The 17639-nt window shown below is 32.9% G+C and overlaps 2 protein-coding genes across 2 annotated transcripts; both read right to left on the bottom strand.

Annotated features, from left to right (window-relative positions):
* Nucleotides 1–646: 646 nt before the first annotated feature.
* LOC135740689 (F-box only protein 2-like) lies at nucleotides 647–4607 on the bottom strand. Its single transcript, XM_065259168.2, has 5 exons — nucleotides 3836–4607; nucleotides 2344–2446; nucleotides 1354–1446; nucleotides 1147–1276; nucleotides 647–1000 (listed from the first exon to the last, which is right to left on the bottom strand). Exons 1-5 carry the CDS (start codon nucleotides 3870–3872, stop codon nucleotides 860–862), a joined length of 504 nt encoding a protein of 167 aa, XP_065115240.1. The 5' UTR covers nucleotides 3873–4607; the 3' UTR covers nucleotides 647–859.
* A 6015-nt stretch (nucleotides 4608–10622) lies between these two features.
* LOC135740686 (F-box only protein 2-like) lies at nucleotides 10623–16838 on the bottom strand. Its single transcript, XM_065259165.1, has 6 exons — nucleotides 16756–16838; nucleotides 16166–16228; nucleotides 12889–12991; nucleotides 12699–12791; nucleotides 12491–12620; nucleotides 10623–11012 (listed from the first exon to the last, which is right to left on the bottom strand). Exons 2-6 carry the CDS (start codon nucleotides 16200–16202, stop codon nucleotides 10872–10874), a joined length of 504 nt encoding a protein of 167 aa, XP_065115237.1. The 5' UTR covers nucleotides 16203–16228; nucleotides 16756–16838; the 3' UTR covers nucleotides 10623–10871.
* Between the last annotated feature and the right edge of the window lie 801 nt (nucleotides 16839–17639).

The following is a 17639-nucleotide window of genomic DNA, read 5'->3' as shown; positions in this document are numbered from 1 at the left end:
GTGAGATCATGTTGGTTCTGACAGACCCGAAGATCAGCTTGAATGGATTCCAAAACAGTAAAAATCAAATGTTTAACTCCAGGGGAGCTGGGAAATGAGTGTCTCTTTAATATAAGGATGGTTAGATGAAGGATCATGGGTGGATTTGTGAAAATGTATCAATTATAGGCAGATATATAAACAATATCTACCTGTAGTATATAGACAGAATTTGATTGAATTATTGTGTTTAAACTAAATTTTCTAGCAGGTGTTACAACAACAAACCCTCTGTTTATTACAATGAACCTCATCTATGGGGTAACGTTTGCACTCCTGTCACTTTCGGTGTAATTGTACGATATCGGTATGTCCCACAAGCAAACTTTAAGTGTTTATTTGTAGCATAGAGGTGTGTGTTGATTGTGTAAAAAAGATATTAATGCAACTTAAAAGCATTAGGTTGTGCCCCGCTCTCCCCTACTTCAAGGCAGATAAAAACAAGGCTCTCAGGTATCAAACATTCACCGTGACACAAGCATTTCAGACAGATTTGTCTTGCACATGATTTGTCTTAAAGCATATTAAAAACACCACACAGACATAAACAAAAATAAAACTTGATTTTTCACCACATGGAGACTTTATTAAGCTCTATGACAGCAGAAAATAATTTCAATTAATCCTTCACTCGTTTTCATTTTTCATTCAGAGATAAGTTTATGAATATGCATTTAAATCTTTAAAAGTAAGCAAAGGCTTTGCTTTTTCAGTAAGGTTTAGCCGTGTAGATTCTGTAATGTTACTTTAATATTATTTGTAGTTATAGTATGGTTAAAAGCAAAGTGTTGACCAATCAGTAACATTATTGAATCACATATTAGGGTTTTGGGGGTATGGTGACAGAACTTCCAGTGACTCTCACTCCAAACCAGCCTTTCCAGTTTTTATTGTCTTGACCACCATGTTCAAAAGAGATGAAGCGTAGACCAGGACCATAACCTTTAAACGTGTGTGTCACCTATGAAAGAAGAAATAAAAGTGTGGTGATATTCAGTGTCCATGAACTTAAAACTATCCACAAGTCTCAGGGGGCGTTTTAAAGTTGACCTGATTTCCTTCCTAAACTTGGTTTTATTGTAAACAATTACCCCGTCCACATTTTACCTGTGTCCAAGGGGTACCCTGGGGCACAGTCACATCAGCCGGCTTAAATGTAGCAATGACCTCACGATTTTCATTGAGCAGTGACACAGTAAGCCTATAAACGCCCCCACAGTCATCTCTAGTGCGGTACCTAAACACAGACATGCAAAGAAATGAGCTGCTATACATTAAATGAAGAGAATAGTGAAGAAGATGCTAAAGACTCACCAGTCCTTCACAGTCACTTCAGGCGCAGAATCTAAATATGCAGCATCATAACCGCTTTGCAGCAGAATAATCACTTGTTTTTTTAGACACGGCCTGGAAAATTGTACAGAAATGAACATTGAGACCCAGAGTATGCTCATAAACTCACATTCACACATTATTACTTTATACTTTATTAGTCCCATCGCTGGGAAATTTGTCTTGGACAGCGTGCAAGTCAGTACAAACCTTATAATGATAATAATAATAACACAGCATGCATTAAAAAAAAAAAAAAAAAAAAAACACATACAAATAAAATAAATATAAATACATAAAACACAATGGTGATTCACAGTATTTTTTCTCTGTTTAAAGCTTTGATTGCAATGGGAACAAATGAGTATTTAAATCGATTTGACCTGCTCATCAAGACCCTATATCTCTTTCCTGATGGTAGTAGTTTAAAGTTATCTTTCAGGATATGAGTCTCGTCCCTCACAATTTTCTTAGCATGGTTTAAAATGGCGGCATCAAACAACTCTTGTACTGATTTCTCCTCGCCTCCTATAATTTTAAAAGCATTGTGCACCAGACGTCCTAACCTGGATTGTAGCTGGACAGTCAAATTTCCATACCATGCAGTGATACCATATCTTATCAAGCTCTCAAAAACAGACTTGTAAAACAAGTGCAAGATCTTTTGGTTAACTCCGAACGATTTTAGCCTTCGTAGAAAGTATAACCTCTTCTGTAAATTGGAACAAAGATTGTTGACATGAGAAGACCAGCATAGTGAGTTATCCATATAGACTCCCAAGTACTTGTATGAAGGAACCTGTGCAATGATATTACCATGTATCATTACAGGACTATGGTCTCCTACACCTCTAGGATCGAAAATCATTTCAACCGTCTTTGTTCCATTGAGTATCAAGGAGTTATCGTCACACCAACCGACCTGTGTATTATTGTTGTCTATTCCTGTAGTGCTGAATAATTTTCTCTTACTGAAATGAGGTGCAGAAGTATGAAGCCACTGCATTTTCTGTCATCTTGTGAATTTCCCATTTGTCTCCACCGTTCTTCGTCAACTCCCAGTTACTAAAATCATCTTAAAAACACATGAGATAAAAGCTGTTTATATACTAAGATGGCAACATGTTACTGGTCAATGACATACATTGTCTATACTTTATCTAAAACTCTTTAACACTCCTCTTATATAATAATGATACAGTATTGAATTACTTACAAAAAGATATTTGTAGCGTTAAAAATTCGTCATCAGGACCTTATAAATAAAAAGGCAACTGTACACTGTCAGAAAAATTGTCAAAATATACCCAAGCTGTCACTGCGGCGATAACCTTTAAAATGCTCCTGATATGACCCCTTTAAGGTACAGATAGTAGTTGGTTTGTACTAATATATATCTTTGAGGTACTAATTGCAACTCTTTAGGTCAAAAGCTGCACTTTTTGAACGAGGACATGAGAAGCACACACACGTCATGTCATATTTAGATGCATGGAAAACATGCAGTTTAGTAAATCATAAAGAAGAGTAGGATTTAATGGATAAAAGTAAAGTGATTCAGGGGTTTATAAGATTAAATAAAAAGATAAACAAAAAGCCTAGACATAAACTTGAAATATTTATGAACAACATCAGTAAATGCTGTAGTGCTGCAAGGAGACAACACAAAGCTCTGCACTAAAAACAAGGAATAAACTTTCTTCAAATGTATTGGAAATACGCATGAAACAAATATCTAAAATTTTAATGAAAACTGCACAAGACCTGAATTTTTTTGTCAACTTTATCATGCAGAGAGCGTAATCATGGTTTCTGTTTTTAGGCACTTATTTTCTGAGACAAATTAAAGGGCATAACTATCACCAAAGCACATTAAAAAATCACAAGCGTGAACCTCTGCCTCTGCCTGGACATGAACTCTCAGATATGTGCTAATCGCTATGATTTTCTCTCCGCTCTCACCCAGAGATTGTGCTCACATTTACCCTCGTCTGAAGTGTTTACCCACATTTGGTGGGTGTTAATGTCAAGCCCTAAGCAGCACTACATTATATTATGTTTGTTTAACACAAATTTTAAGTTTGAGGTTGTTTTATCTCATGAATTTTCACACAATTGGGGGTAAATGCCGAAAAGTGACTGACTCAGAAAGACTGCCGAGAACCACTGACTTGGAGTACTTTGCTCAAAAATGTACATGGTGTACAAACTGATATTTCTGAATGGCCTGAGTCAGGGATTAAGCGGATTTGAAGCGAAAGTATTTGATGAATGCATAAATGTGCCGAGAGCATTCAGTTAATAACATCTCAATAATGATGAGGTGGCGTTAGCAGAGCCCTTCTTATCTAAACATACATTTTCCCTTACACACACACACACACACACACACACACATATATATATATATATATATATATATATATATATATATATATATATATATAAATGTTATTTTACTTACGATCTCCATATGGATTTTTCAGCAGGTTTTTAGCCATTTTTGAGTTTTGCTTTCCCTGTACCAAATAAAAGAGAAAAAGGTCATATGGAACATTAGCTGGGTTTCCATCCAAATGTGAAGCGAATCTTTTTTTAAAATTCGCCAAAAAACAAGTAAATGCAAATTAAGTTGTTCGAACAAATGACAGTGGTTTTGGTAATTTAGTAACCGGCAGTAAACAAAACAAGGCATGCATAGAAATTGGAAAGAGGACTATATGTAGTCATGGTGAAGCAAGTCATTAATTTACTAGCAGTGCAGCTTGTAATTGCCAGACTGAATGCTGCACACAGAAAAAGAAATGCAGAATTTTTGATGGAGCAAGAGCTTGGAACGACGTTGACCAATCACATTACCCGCCCAAACAGCTAAACGATCAGTCTCCTGGGTTTAATGTTCGCTACGTCAGAATTTATTCGGCAAATGCATTTCCATCTCCCACTATTCGCATTTACTCTTTTTCACATAAATAAAAACCACCTAAAGCGTAAAAACTTTTTTGCAAATTAAGGTACTTCTATTCGAAATCTGTTGTTTCCATCACTTGTTTTTGATGCAATACTTTACAATGCACTTGTAATCATGGTGATGGAAACATGGAGTGTCTTCACTGCAAAAAAAAATATTTTCAAGAAAAAAATGTCTTAGTATTTTTGCCTTTTTTTTCAGTAAAAATATCTTAAAATTCTTAAATTAAGATGTTTTTCTTGATGAGCAAAATGACCCAAGAAAAGAAGTCTAGTTTTTAGACCAAAAATATTACATTTAAGTGATTTTGTGCATAAAACAAGCAAAAAAAAAAAATCTGCCAATGGGGTAAGCAAAAAATCTTTAAAAAAAAATTTTTAAACACTAAATTCAAGAAAAAATTGCTTAAAACATTGGCAGATTTTTTTGCTTGTTTTATGCACAAACATTTAAATTTGATATATTTCTATATTTTTTCATGAAAATAATTTTTTGCAGTGTTGTTCTACAATGCAAAAAATGATTTTCAAGAAAAAAAAATTCTTAGTATTTTTGTCTTGTTTTCAGTAAAAATATCTAAAAATTCTTAAAATAAGATGCTTTTTCTTCATGAGCAAAACGACCCAAGAAAATAAGTCTAGTTTTTAGACCAAAAATTTCAAATTTAAGTGATTTTGTGCATAAAACAAGCAAACAAATCTGCCAATGGGGTTAGCAAAAAAATCTTGAACACACTAAATTCAGGAAAAATGCAACAAAAAAATGCTTACCCCATTGGCAATTTTTTTTGCTTGTTTTATGCACAAAATCACTTAAATTTGATATTTTTGGTTTAAAAACTAGACTTATTTTCTTGGGTCGTTTTGCTCATCAAAAAAAAGCGCATCTTAATTTAAGAATTGTTTGATATGTTTACTGAAAAAAAGACAAAAATACTACCATATTTTTTTCTTGAAAAGCATTTTTTGCAGTGTTCCTCATGAGGATTTTTGACTTCTCTCAATTTTGGTGATTGTAGTTATATTAAGTATCCTTAATATAGACATTCTTCAAAACCTGACCCCTTTAATCTTATGCACCACCATCAGTAGTGTCACCAAAAATGACTCTCTGTTTTAAAATTCAGAAAAATAACGTAAAGTTTGCAGTGCTATCTAAACACATCTTTCACACTAAATAAAAACAATATTGATTCTTGTTTAATGTAAATGAGAGGCATGATTTCTAATAGCTGTGGATTATAGAGATTTAATTCTTCTATCCTGCTGCAGATAAAGACAATCAATGACTGCCCCATGATGAAACTGGACACACACCTAATGTAAATAAATCACAGTACACTCAATGGCTTATATAAAATGTGCAATATTTACCTACAGTGAGTTGAGCTTCTCAGGTGTCAGTAAAGCACTGCGTAGAGTATTTATTGGGTGCAAACTTCCTAAAATCAAATATGGGATGTAACATGTGAAGTTTTGTACCAGTAACAGTGCTCGCCTTACAAACAGGGCTGCGTTCCCCAAAAGCATTGTTAGCCAAATATGGTTACAAGTATCGTCGTTTAAACATAGTTCACCGATTCGGATGTTTTCTTGAACCATCGTTCCAGCAGACATGTATTGTTGTAACTGTTGCTGATAAGCTGTGGTTAGAAGTGTAGTTCCTTGTTATTATGACATGTAGATTGGCATTAATCGTGTTTTTGAACAAAACATCTTGTAAAATATTTGGGAAACACTGTTCAAAACAACTAAGGGAGCACTTTTTAATTAAAGTATAGCATCAAGTCAGTTAACTCCTGGGATATTTATCTGGGGTGCATTTCCCAAACAACCACATAGCTTACCGATTAACAATCATAGTACGATACATAGAAAAAGTATGATACAAAGAAACTAAGTGCGTTTACATGGGCATGTTGGGCATGTTACTTTAAGAAAGTAATTAGTTATAGTTACTTTTTACAAATAGTAGCCTAAATTAGTTAATAACTGTTACATCATTATAAAAGTAACTAATTACCATGGAAGTGACTATTGTGTTCAAGGCTGTCTCAGTCTGCTCCCGAGGTTTTGAATCAGTATATTGTGAATGCAGGTTCGGGCGCTGGTAAGGACCCTAGCTCACTTCACATTGGGACACTGTTCACTTATTTTTAAGCGTGTTGTGAAAATGCACAGCTATTATTCATCAACATCCGGCAAAAACCAACATCTCTCTGACTTAATTTTTTTTTAAACGTGTTTAAGTATATTATAAAAAACGCTTTGATTATTCTCTTACATATCCATGCATACATTTGGAGGAATATTACATTAAAATATTTAGTAGATTGTGGTCCCTTACTGTCTAGCAATGTGTGTTTAGAATAAAACTAAAACATACTTTTTTCTTTATAAAAGTTTTGTCGCATTTCATGAAGTTTATTGAGTTGGCTCGCACGATTTTCGGATAGAAAGCTTCAGAAAAGGTCACGTGATATCCAGTTTATGTCAATAATCTGACATTAAATCGATTTGAACAGATTAATTAGTACTTCATCTCACAGGTGATATCTTTAACAATATTTTTTTTACCAACGTGGTTTAAATAATGAATGTGCGAAGTTATTATGTTTTCGGGTAACAGTCTTGACTAAATGGTTAGTTTCTCCAGTTATGCATCATACTATGGTGGTTCAACTTTGAATTATGTTGTTGTTTGGAAAACGCACACCCAACATGGCACATATAAGTACAGATGTCATTCACTTAGTTTACAGAGACACTGTAAATGTATTAATATGGTGTTATTTTATGCATTTCTAGGATGAATACATAAGACTTATTAATGTTTGATGGTCTGCACTTTTTGTATTTAAAAGAGTTTCTTATGTTTTTAACATAAAGTGTTTTTATGGTTTAACTATTTCCTTAAAGCCACCTTTTATGTTTGCGTAGCTCAACAATCTTTTGCTGCACATCAGAACCTATAGTCTTTGGTTTTATCTACTGTGACTGATTAAGGGTTTGTGTTACTTAATTTTATTTTCTCAAGAAACAGGAAGCCATGACTGGACAACATCATGTTTTGCTGAGAAAATGTTAATAACATTGTTAATATACTACAGAGATATTTTACTCATAAACATTTCTAGTGGTGCCAATAATTGCGTCTCTTGTGTATTAAAGAAAAACATTTATTTCATACACACTTTCAATTGATTTACTTCAATGAAACATTTTTAATTAAAGCTTAAAAGAAGAAAGATTGTAGATTAATTTTTATAACTTTCTTTGCTCATATTTACTAGGGTGCCAACACTTTTGTCCAAAACAAGTGGAAAAACAAGTTAGAACAGTTTAGAACTAGTTAGAGTTAATTACAAAACAAGTTTGAACTTTAAATAAGTACTCCACCTCCCATGTGATTTCTTTAACTATATTGTTGAACCAACATGGTTACAATGATGAATCTGCGAAGTTACTATGTTTTCGTGAAACAGTCTTGACTAGGTAGTTAGTTTTTCCAACTATGCATCATAATAATAATACATTTTAATGTCCACCTGTTTCCTTTTTCTGTTTAAAAGATAACTGAGCCTTTAAATCTCCTTTTAAAAGCTTTACAAAGCATAAATAGTCCTCACTTTAGATGAGCTTACATAATAGTTAACTGACCACTTCTAAATGTTTTATAACTACCTGAATTAATCGTGAATTACAGTAGGAATATGTGTTAATGAAGCATTTCTTAACACACTGACATCTGTACATCTAAATAATAAGCTGTATAAATGAATGTTTAAATAGTTTATTAATCGTTTACCCACACTTCCTAAATGATCTTATAAACCACTAACAACTCCTTAATAACTGGTCTGTAAATAATGTAATACTTTTTTTAGCAATGATGAATTGATCATTAATAAAGTATGAAAAGACAATTATTAAACACATATATATATATATATATATATATATATATATATATATATATATATATATATATATATATATATATGTATATGTATATGTATATGTATATGTATATGTATATATATGTATATGTATATATATATATATATATATATATGTATATGTATATGTATATATATATATATATGTATATGTATATGTATATGTATATGTATATGTATATGTATATGTATATGTATATATATATATATATATATATATGTATATATATATGTATATGTATATGTATATGTATATGTATATGTATATGTATATGTATATATATATGTATATGTATATATATATGTATATATATATATATATATATATATATATATATATATGTGTATGTATATATATGTATATATATATATGTATATATATATATATATATATATATATATATATATATGTGTATGTATATATATGTATATATATATATATATATATATATATATATATATATATATATATATATATATATGTGTGTATGTATATATATATATATATATATATATATATATATATATATGTATATATATATATGTATATATATATATATATATATGTATATATATATATATATATATATATATATGTATATATATATATGTATATATATATATGTATATATATATATGTATATATATATATATATATATGTATATATATATATATATATATATATATATATATATATATATATATATATATATATATATATATATACTTATAAATCAAGAATAAAGCATTTATAAACTACTTGCTAATGTTGTCTATTAATGTTTAATAAATGATGAATTGACTATTTAGTACTGCTTTACTAATGCGTCACAGTGTGCAGTTAATATAAAGTTTTACCAAACTTCACACAGTGAGCACAACAGAAGTCTTTGTGAGTTACACTGAAAAAAATGATTCATTCAATTTAATAATTTTTTTAAGGTAAGTGGTTGCAATCAATTTATTTAAGCTACATTTAAACAAAAGTTTTTTATTTTATTTTACTTTACTAATCTTTTTTGTTTATTGAGTATTGAGAAATGTGTCCTAGCATCTGTAAACTGTAATCGAACTACAGAAAACAAATTTAAAATCACTTTAAGAGCTTTAAAAAAATTAAAACAGTGTTATTATTATTCATTTGATTCTATTTCTGTACCTTATTACTACTGTTAGATCTTACTTTATTTGTAACTTTGTTATTTTCTATTTTTATATTACCCCATCACTTTTTTGCTGATTTGAAAATGATTTAATCAATGACTCAAAAACCATAACGTAATTAATTTACCAGTGCATTGTACATTTATATAAGAGTACATGTAGACATTGAGGTCCACCAGATTCCAAGGTCCACTCAGTTAAAAATGTCTGGCCTTGCTACTGATGTACAGATTACCACAAAATGAAATGATTGCAGATGTAAAATAGTAAGGGTAACACATAAACATTGTTCCGGCTACTAGTAAAATACATACTTACAGTTTAAATGTATAATCTAACTGAATTAAATAATTATAATGGTTATAATGTATTTTTGTATATATGTGTGTTATTGTGTGCATTTTCTTTTTGCGTGTAGGGCAGGGGGGTGTTGGTGATTGGTGTTGGCCAATCACATGCCTGAGAACTATAGTCTTTGGTTTTCTCTGATGATTGATTATGGGACTTGGGGTTTGTGTTACTTAATTTTTATTTTCTTGTGAAACAAGAAGCCATGACTGGATGTTTCTAGTCACCATGCTTGCTAAGAAAATGTTAATATCAATGTTAATATACTACAGAGATATTTTACTAAAAAAAATTCTAGTGGTGCCAATTATCGCATCCAGTGTGTAATAGAAAAAAAAATTATTTTATGATGTATCCCCAACCCAGCAATTCCAATTGTTTACTTCAATGAAAACTCATATTTTTGTGTTTGTTTGTTTGTTTTTATAGCTTTCTTTGCTTGTATATTTACCAAGGGTACCAACACTTTTGGTCATGACTGTAGGTCAAGAACAGACTTGACTCACTGAGCATTATCTTACGTGATGTTTTAATCAGAAGGCATTTTGGTTAAAATGCTAAGGCTAGTTGTCTGCTGCAACCTAATAAGTGTTGCTAAATATAGAATAGTTGAATGTTTTTAAGAGTTTTGTGCGAACCAGTGTCCACGATTGAATAAAATAAAAAATTATGTGGAAAAACAAGTTTATTCTCGGGTATCACACATTCACCGTGAGAAAAGCATTTCAGACAGATTTATCTTGCACATGATTTGTCTTAAAGCATATTAAAAACACCACACAGACATATAAACAACAATAAAAACTTGATTTTAACCAGAGGGAGACTTTATTAAGCTGACAGCAGAAAATAATTTCAATTAATTCCCCACATGTATAATTTTCATTCAAAGATAAATTTATGAATATGCATTTAAATCTTAGAAAGTAAGCAAAGGCTTTGCTTTTTCAGCAAGGTTTAGCCGTGTAGATTTTGTAATGTTACTTTAATATTATTTGTAGTTATAGTATGGTTAAAAGCAAAGTGCTGCCCAATCAGTAACATTATTGAATCACATATTAGGGTTTTGGGAGTATGGTGACAGAACTTCCAGTGACTCTTATTCCATAGCAGCCTTTCCAGTTTTTATTGTCTTGACCACCATGTTCAAAAGAGATGAAGCGCAGACCAGGACCGTAACTTGTAAACTTGTGTGTCACCTATGAAAGAAGGAATAAAAGTGCGGTTATATTCAGCGTCCATGAACTTAAAACTACACACAAGTTTGTTTGTTTTTTTTTTGGGGGGGGGGGGTTGCTACTGTAATAAAGAATGTGGGTAAAACTTTCGATAAAGCAGCAGAAGTAGCATACCAATGGTATTTTGTGTGAAGCACTGAGACTCCTGACTGTATTGAACTAAGATTCAACACTTCAAGTGTCGAAAACAGCGCCATCTGTTGGTTAATAAAACATAAACCTGTAGCAGTCGCTTCTTGAAGAAGCTCCATCGGACAAAGCAACCAGCTGATGAAATTCAGATGGATTTTAATTAGGGATGCACCAAAAGGAAATTTCTTGGCCAATACCGAAAAACCTATTTTTTTCATTTTCCTAATTATTTAGTCAATTTTCTCACCAAGTTACATTTTCAGAATGTCCTTTTTACTATTATTTATTTCACATTTAATTAACAATTATTTTTGTAGTAGGTAGTTATCTAGTAGGTGTTTCCCAATGTCAAGCATACTTCATTGGCAGGACGGGCCCTTTCAAGTCACTTCCTTCAGAGGCTAAGTGAGGCTTCTCTTTAGCATTCGGAGAACACGTAAATGGAACAGGCTAGCAAGTGCACCATGTCATTGTGTCATTACGTCAGTGAAAAGGTGCGCTTTCGGCGCAGCGTGCATAGGATTGTGGGTGATTTCAGAGCACGAAGGCTACACATATGTCGATGACGTAGCATCCTCGAAATTCTGGCTTCCGATGATCCTTCCTTGACATTGATTGACAGGAGATGACAAATAAAAAAGCACTCAACAAAGCAGTCTAACAAAAACCTTATTGTTAATAAACATTTTATTTCTCATTTAATATAGGCGTGTTTGTCATTGTAGGACTTTACTGTTTATGAAGTTTTATTGCTGAAGCTCTTCATGGTCTATAACATGAGATGAAGAGCTAAAGTCTCTCATTCTTTGTGCGTGTGCATTCAGCAGACAAATACTAATCGCCACCATTGTGTCTTTCTCATATGCTGCATGGTGTTCAGGCCGAATAATTTTGTTTGCCAAACATTGTGAATCCCTAATGTTAATGTTGTTATTTGTACAAATAAAGCAGTACAACATGTGTGAATATTAATAAATTAAATTAGTTTAATGTAAAGTTTACTCACTCACTACATTCCAGTATGAGTTCATATGATCTGATCTTATATTGTACAGAATAATGTTCACAGCTTTGGCTGTATCTGAAATACCCTCCTGTATCTTTAAATAGGAAACTTGTGGATAGGTTTGATTATCAGGAAGCTATTCGTCTGATAGCTTCAATTTAACTGTTAATATTATAGAAACAGTCACACAAACATTAATGTACTAAAACTTTGAAGCTAACATGATATTTAAGTTGACCTGATTTCCTTTCTAAACGAGTTCTTGGTTTTATTGTAAATAATTAATTCGTCCAGATTTTACCTGTGTCCAAGTGGAACCATCGGGCAGAGTCACATCAGTCGGCTTAAATGTAGCAATGACCTCTCGATTTTCATTGAGCAGTGACACAATAAGCCTATAAACACCCCCACATGCACTATGAGTGCTGTACCTACACAGAGACATCCAAACGAAATGAGCTACTATACATTAAATGAAGACAATAGTGAAGTAGATGCTAAAGACTCACCAGTCCCTCACAGTCACTTCAGGCGCAGAATCTAAATAATCAGCATCATAACCGCTTTGCAGCAGAATGATCACTTGTTTTTTTAGACACGGCCTGGAAAATTGTACAGAAATGAACATTGAGACCCAGAGTATGCTCATAAACTCACATTTATACATTATTGTTGTCTATTCTGAAAAAAAATTCTTACTGAAATGAGGTGCGGAAGTATGAAGCCACTGCATCATCTGGCACCTGTTCAATACACCATTTGTCTCCACCGTTCTTCGTCAACTCCCAGTTACTAAAATCCTCTTAAAAACACATGAAAAAAAGCTGTTTATATACAAAGATGGCTACATGTTACTGGTCAATGACATATTTTCTTGTATGGGCTGTTATGTTTAGGTTTAGTCATTTCACTTTAATGGCAATGAAAAGATTATTAGTCAGTAATTGAAAAAAAGAAAAAAAAACTTTTATGCTGATACTACTATTATTTATACATTTACTCCATCTACAGGCGGTGAAAAAGCTTCAGTTTGCATTTCATTCATTGGAAGATGCTCTGGTTCAGGGGCATCATGCACCATTTTTTTAAGGGGGCACAGTGTGCACAGCTCACAGAAATTTATGCATACACAGACATCAAACGAAATATAACATTCTTACATACTTTCTTTTCCATGGCACTTAGATTTCTAACAATCTGAGCGCCCTTGCCTTCATGCAAAAACCTCCAAAATAAAAGTGTTGACTAACTTTCATATCAAATAGTATTCAATCGGAATAATTACATATTGGCATACTTACATCTGAAACGGCATGTTTTATTTATTTAAGTTTTGTTTAATGACTTGTTTAATTGTGACATTAATGCATTTTGTACAACAACTGCATTATCCTATAAAATTAATGTAATTTTAAATCCATTAAGTATATAAACAACGAAAATGACATAAGCTATAGCCTTGTGATTGAGTTTAATGTTCAATAATGATTAAAACAAATATGTTTAGATAAAATTATTACAGTAACGGATTTTTGCATAAAATTTTACCTCATGTGAGCATGTGTGATTCCACGCCCCCGTGAACTCTGGCGAACTTTGGCGTTGTACCAAGAAGATTAATCTAGAAATCTACTAATATAACGTCAAGACGGTCACATTTTAAACCATACATTTTCTACACAGAGGAGGTTAACTGCACATTACCGTACTGGGGTTTGGAAATGTTGTTGTGAGCGGTTCTAAACGTTTTAATTCCTCAGATAGCAAAATGCAGCAGCAACAGCGAAGAGCTCGTGAGCGTGCTCAGACGCTGATGACGTCTGTGACTGCGCTGACTGCAGCGCCTGCCCCCAGAAAAAAGTAATGTAACGTGATCAAAACACTATAAAAATGGCAAAAATCTCTGAAAAGTGACAAGGATGGAGCACAGAATTAATAATATTTTGTGTATTAAACAGATTAAAAGACAAGTAAAAGATTAATGGATGCTTCTTTGATTTTGAGGTTGCATGCAAAATCCATTTGGCTCAAAAAACCGAGGGGGCATGTTTGAATGGGCATGACGCCTCTGCTCTGGTTAGTTTAAAATATAAAATTTATTGTTTTTGTTTTTTTTCAAAAGCTCAGGCACAAGTACTTGATTACTTTCGTATTTATTTTAGAAATAACTCTAACTTAACTTTAAAGACCGAAAAGAAACTTGTAGAAGCTTCCCTTTTAACCGTGCTTGATTATGGTGAGATATTATACATGCATGCAGCCTCTTTAATTTTAACATGTCTTGATTCAGTATACCATGCTTCACTACGTTTTATTACAAATGCAAAGTCCCATACTAATCATTGTAATTCATATGAGATGGTGGGTTGGACATTATTAGCTATACATAGAAAACAGCACTGCTACATTTTTATTTATAAAACAATGTAAACTTCCAGCTTATCTCTGTACTGTAGTTTGCAAAAAGATCTAAAACTAGATCAATTTGTGTCCATTGGTAAATTTAAAGGCATTATAAGGAGAATGGTATTGGAAGCTTGTTATTGTTTTTGTTGAGAGGATATGTTTATATATTGTTGTAATGTACCTATTGTATTTTAAAATTGTCTTAGTGTTTGGCTGTTACCTTGGCCAGGTCTTTCTTGTAAAAGAGTTTTTAAATAAAGGTAAAATAAAAGCGATTGGGGAGGGCCTCAGTTTTATGAATTTTATAAAATACATTAATTTGTAATAAACTTTGTGTAATTAAACTTCCGATAAATATACTTACCAACAGCACCAGGGCTTGAGATGATCTTTTTTGCTTATCAGCCACAGTGGTTAACGCGGTTTCCCAAAGTTATAGCCTCAGCATTTTCACTGGCCATAAAGTTGCTTCGGCATTCTAAATTACTTGGTTTAGAGTCATTTTACTTGTTTTAGTTAGATTTTAAACACTTTCAAATGCAGACTGAACACCCAAATAAATAATAGTAAATATCACTACAGGTAAAGTAATATCATATATTTAGATGCATGGAAAACCTGCAGTTTAGTAAAGCATAAATAAGAGTAGGATTTAATGGATATAATAAAGGTGATCAGGAGTTTATAAGATTGAATAAAAAGATCAACAAAAAGCATAGACAAAAACTTGAAATATTTAACAACATCAATAAATGCTGTAGTGCTGTAAGTAGACAAAACAAAGCTCTGCACTAAAAACAAGGAATAAACTTTCTTCATATGTATTGGAAATATGCATGAAACAAATATCTAAAATTTTAATGAAAACTGCTTAAGACCTGAATTTTACTGTCAACTTGTTTATCATGCAGTGCGTGATCATGCCGGATAAAGCGTGATCTGTTAGAATTTATTTTAGGCACTTATTTACTGAGACATATTAAAGGGCATTATTATCACAAAAGCACATTAAAATATGCACAAGCGTGAACCTCGATCCTCAAGGGTTTCCTTTGCCCTCCCTGGACACGAACTCTCAGATATGTGCTGAACTCTATGATTTTCTTTCCGCTCTTGCCCAGAGAGTTTGCACACATTTCCATTTGCCTGAAGCATGCAAATGGTGGGTGTTAATGTCGAGCCCTAAGCAGCACTACATTATATTATGTTTTGTTTAACACAAATTTTAAGTTTGAGGCTGTTTTATGTCATGAATTTTCTCTGGGGGGCTGTGAGGGGACCCTCCACAAGGAGGGGCACACGCCAAAAAGTGACTGACCAAGAAAGACTGCCGAGAACCACTGACTTAGAGGATTTGGCTCAAAAATGTACATGCCGTTTACTGGATTCTGCCAACAAACTGGTATTTCTGAATGACCTCAGGGAGTATTATGAACGTAATACGTATAAAACGTGCCGTGAGCAGTCGGTTAATATTATCACATTATGAGGTGGCGTTAGCAGAGCTCAACATACATTTTCCCTTACACACAAATATATATGTATATATTTATCATTTTATTTTACTTACCATCACCATGTGGATTTTTCAGGAGGTTTTTAGGCATTTTTAAGTTTTGCTTTTCCTGTACAACTTAAAAGAGAAAAAGGTCATATGGAACATTAGCTGGGTTTTCATCCAAACATGAAGCAAATCTTTTAAAAATTAGCAAAAAATAAAAACAAACAAATGTGAATTAGGTGCGTTTCCATCAAGGTGTTTGAGAGAATGATGGTGGTATTGGTAATCTAGTAACCAGCAGTAAACAAAACAAGGCACACTTAAAAAATGGAGACAGGACTGCATGTAGTCACAATGGTGCAAGTTATTAATTTATTAGCATTGCAGCTTGTAATTCTCAGACTGAATGATTTTCACAGAAAAAGAAATGCAGAATTTTTGATGCAGCAAGGGCATTACAACCATGTCGACCAATCACATTCCCTGCCCAAACAGCTAGACTATCAGTCTCCTTGGTTTAATGTTTGCTTTGCGGAATTTATTCGGCAGAAATAGACAATCGATGACTGTCCCATGATGAGACTGTACACACACCTAATGCAAGTTAATCACAGTACACTCATTAAAACAATGGCTTATATAAAATGTGCAATACTTACCTACAGTGAGTTGAGCTTTTCTGGTGTCAGTAAAGCACTGCGTAGAGTATTTATTGGGTGCAAACTTCCTGAAATCCAATATGGGATGTAACGTGTGAAGTTTTGTACCAGTAACAGTGCTCGCCTTACAAACAGGGGCGTGTTTCCCAAAAACATTGTTAGCCAACTGGGGTCACAATTTCCATCGTTTAAGCATAGTTTAGGGTTTTTACTTGAAATATCGTGCAGACATTCACAAACTGCATCGTAAGCTTCTGTGGCTGTAAGTGTTGCTGTTGAGCTGTGGTTGAAGCGTAGTTTGTTGTTCTTATGACACGTCTGGCATTAATCGTGCTTTTGAACAAAATAAGCATTGCAACATGCAGTGCATTCTATATCCAGCTTTTTAAACATTATTGCTTTTTAATCAGTGTATAGCATCAAGTCAATTAAACTCCTGCAATGTTTATCTGGGCTGCACTTCCCAAACAACCACATAGCTTACTGATTAACCACCATACAGTAATTAAAGAAACCGAGTGCATATATTGCGCATGTTACTTTAAAATAGTAATTAGTTACAGGTACTTCTCACAAATAATAACTGAGTTAGTAAACGTGTTATAATTATAAAAGTAACTAATTACCAGGGAAGGTAACTATTGTGTTACTTTAAAAAAAAGTTCAAGACTGTCTCAGTCTGCTCCCGAGGTTGTGATAGTGTTGTAGTCAAGACCACCTAAACCGAGACCAAGTCATGACCAAGACCAAGACGGGCCGAGACCGAGACAAGACCAAGACTTTAAAGGGTCGAGACTGAGTCAAGACCAAGACCATTGCAAGTCACTGCATTTAAACACTTATGATAAAATGTGGAATATGCATTAGGAACTTCTTGTCTGCGT

The sequence above is a fragment of the Paramisgurnus dabryanus genome, chromosome 14, assembly GCF_030506205.2.
Source record: "Paramisgurnus dabryanus chromosome 14, PD_genome_1.1, whole genome shotgun sequence".
In the NCBI taxonomy this organism is placed as follows: Eukaryota; Metazoa; Chordata; class Actinopteri; order Cypriniformes; family Cobitidae; genus Paramisgurnus; species Paramisgurnus dabryanus.
This window is presented reverse-complemented; position numbering and strand designations above follow the sequence as displayed.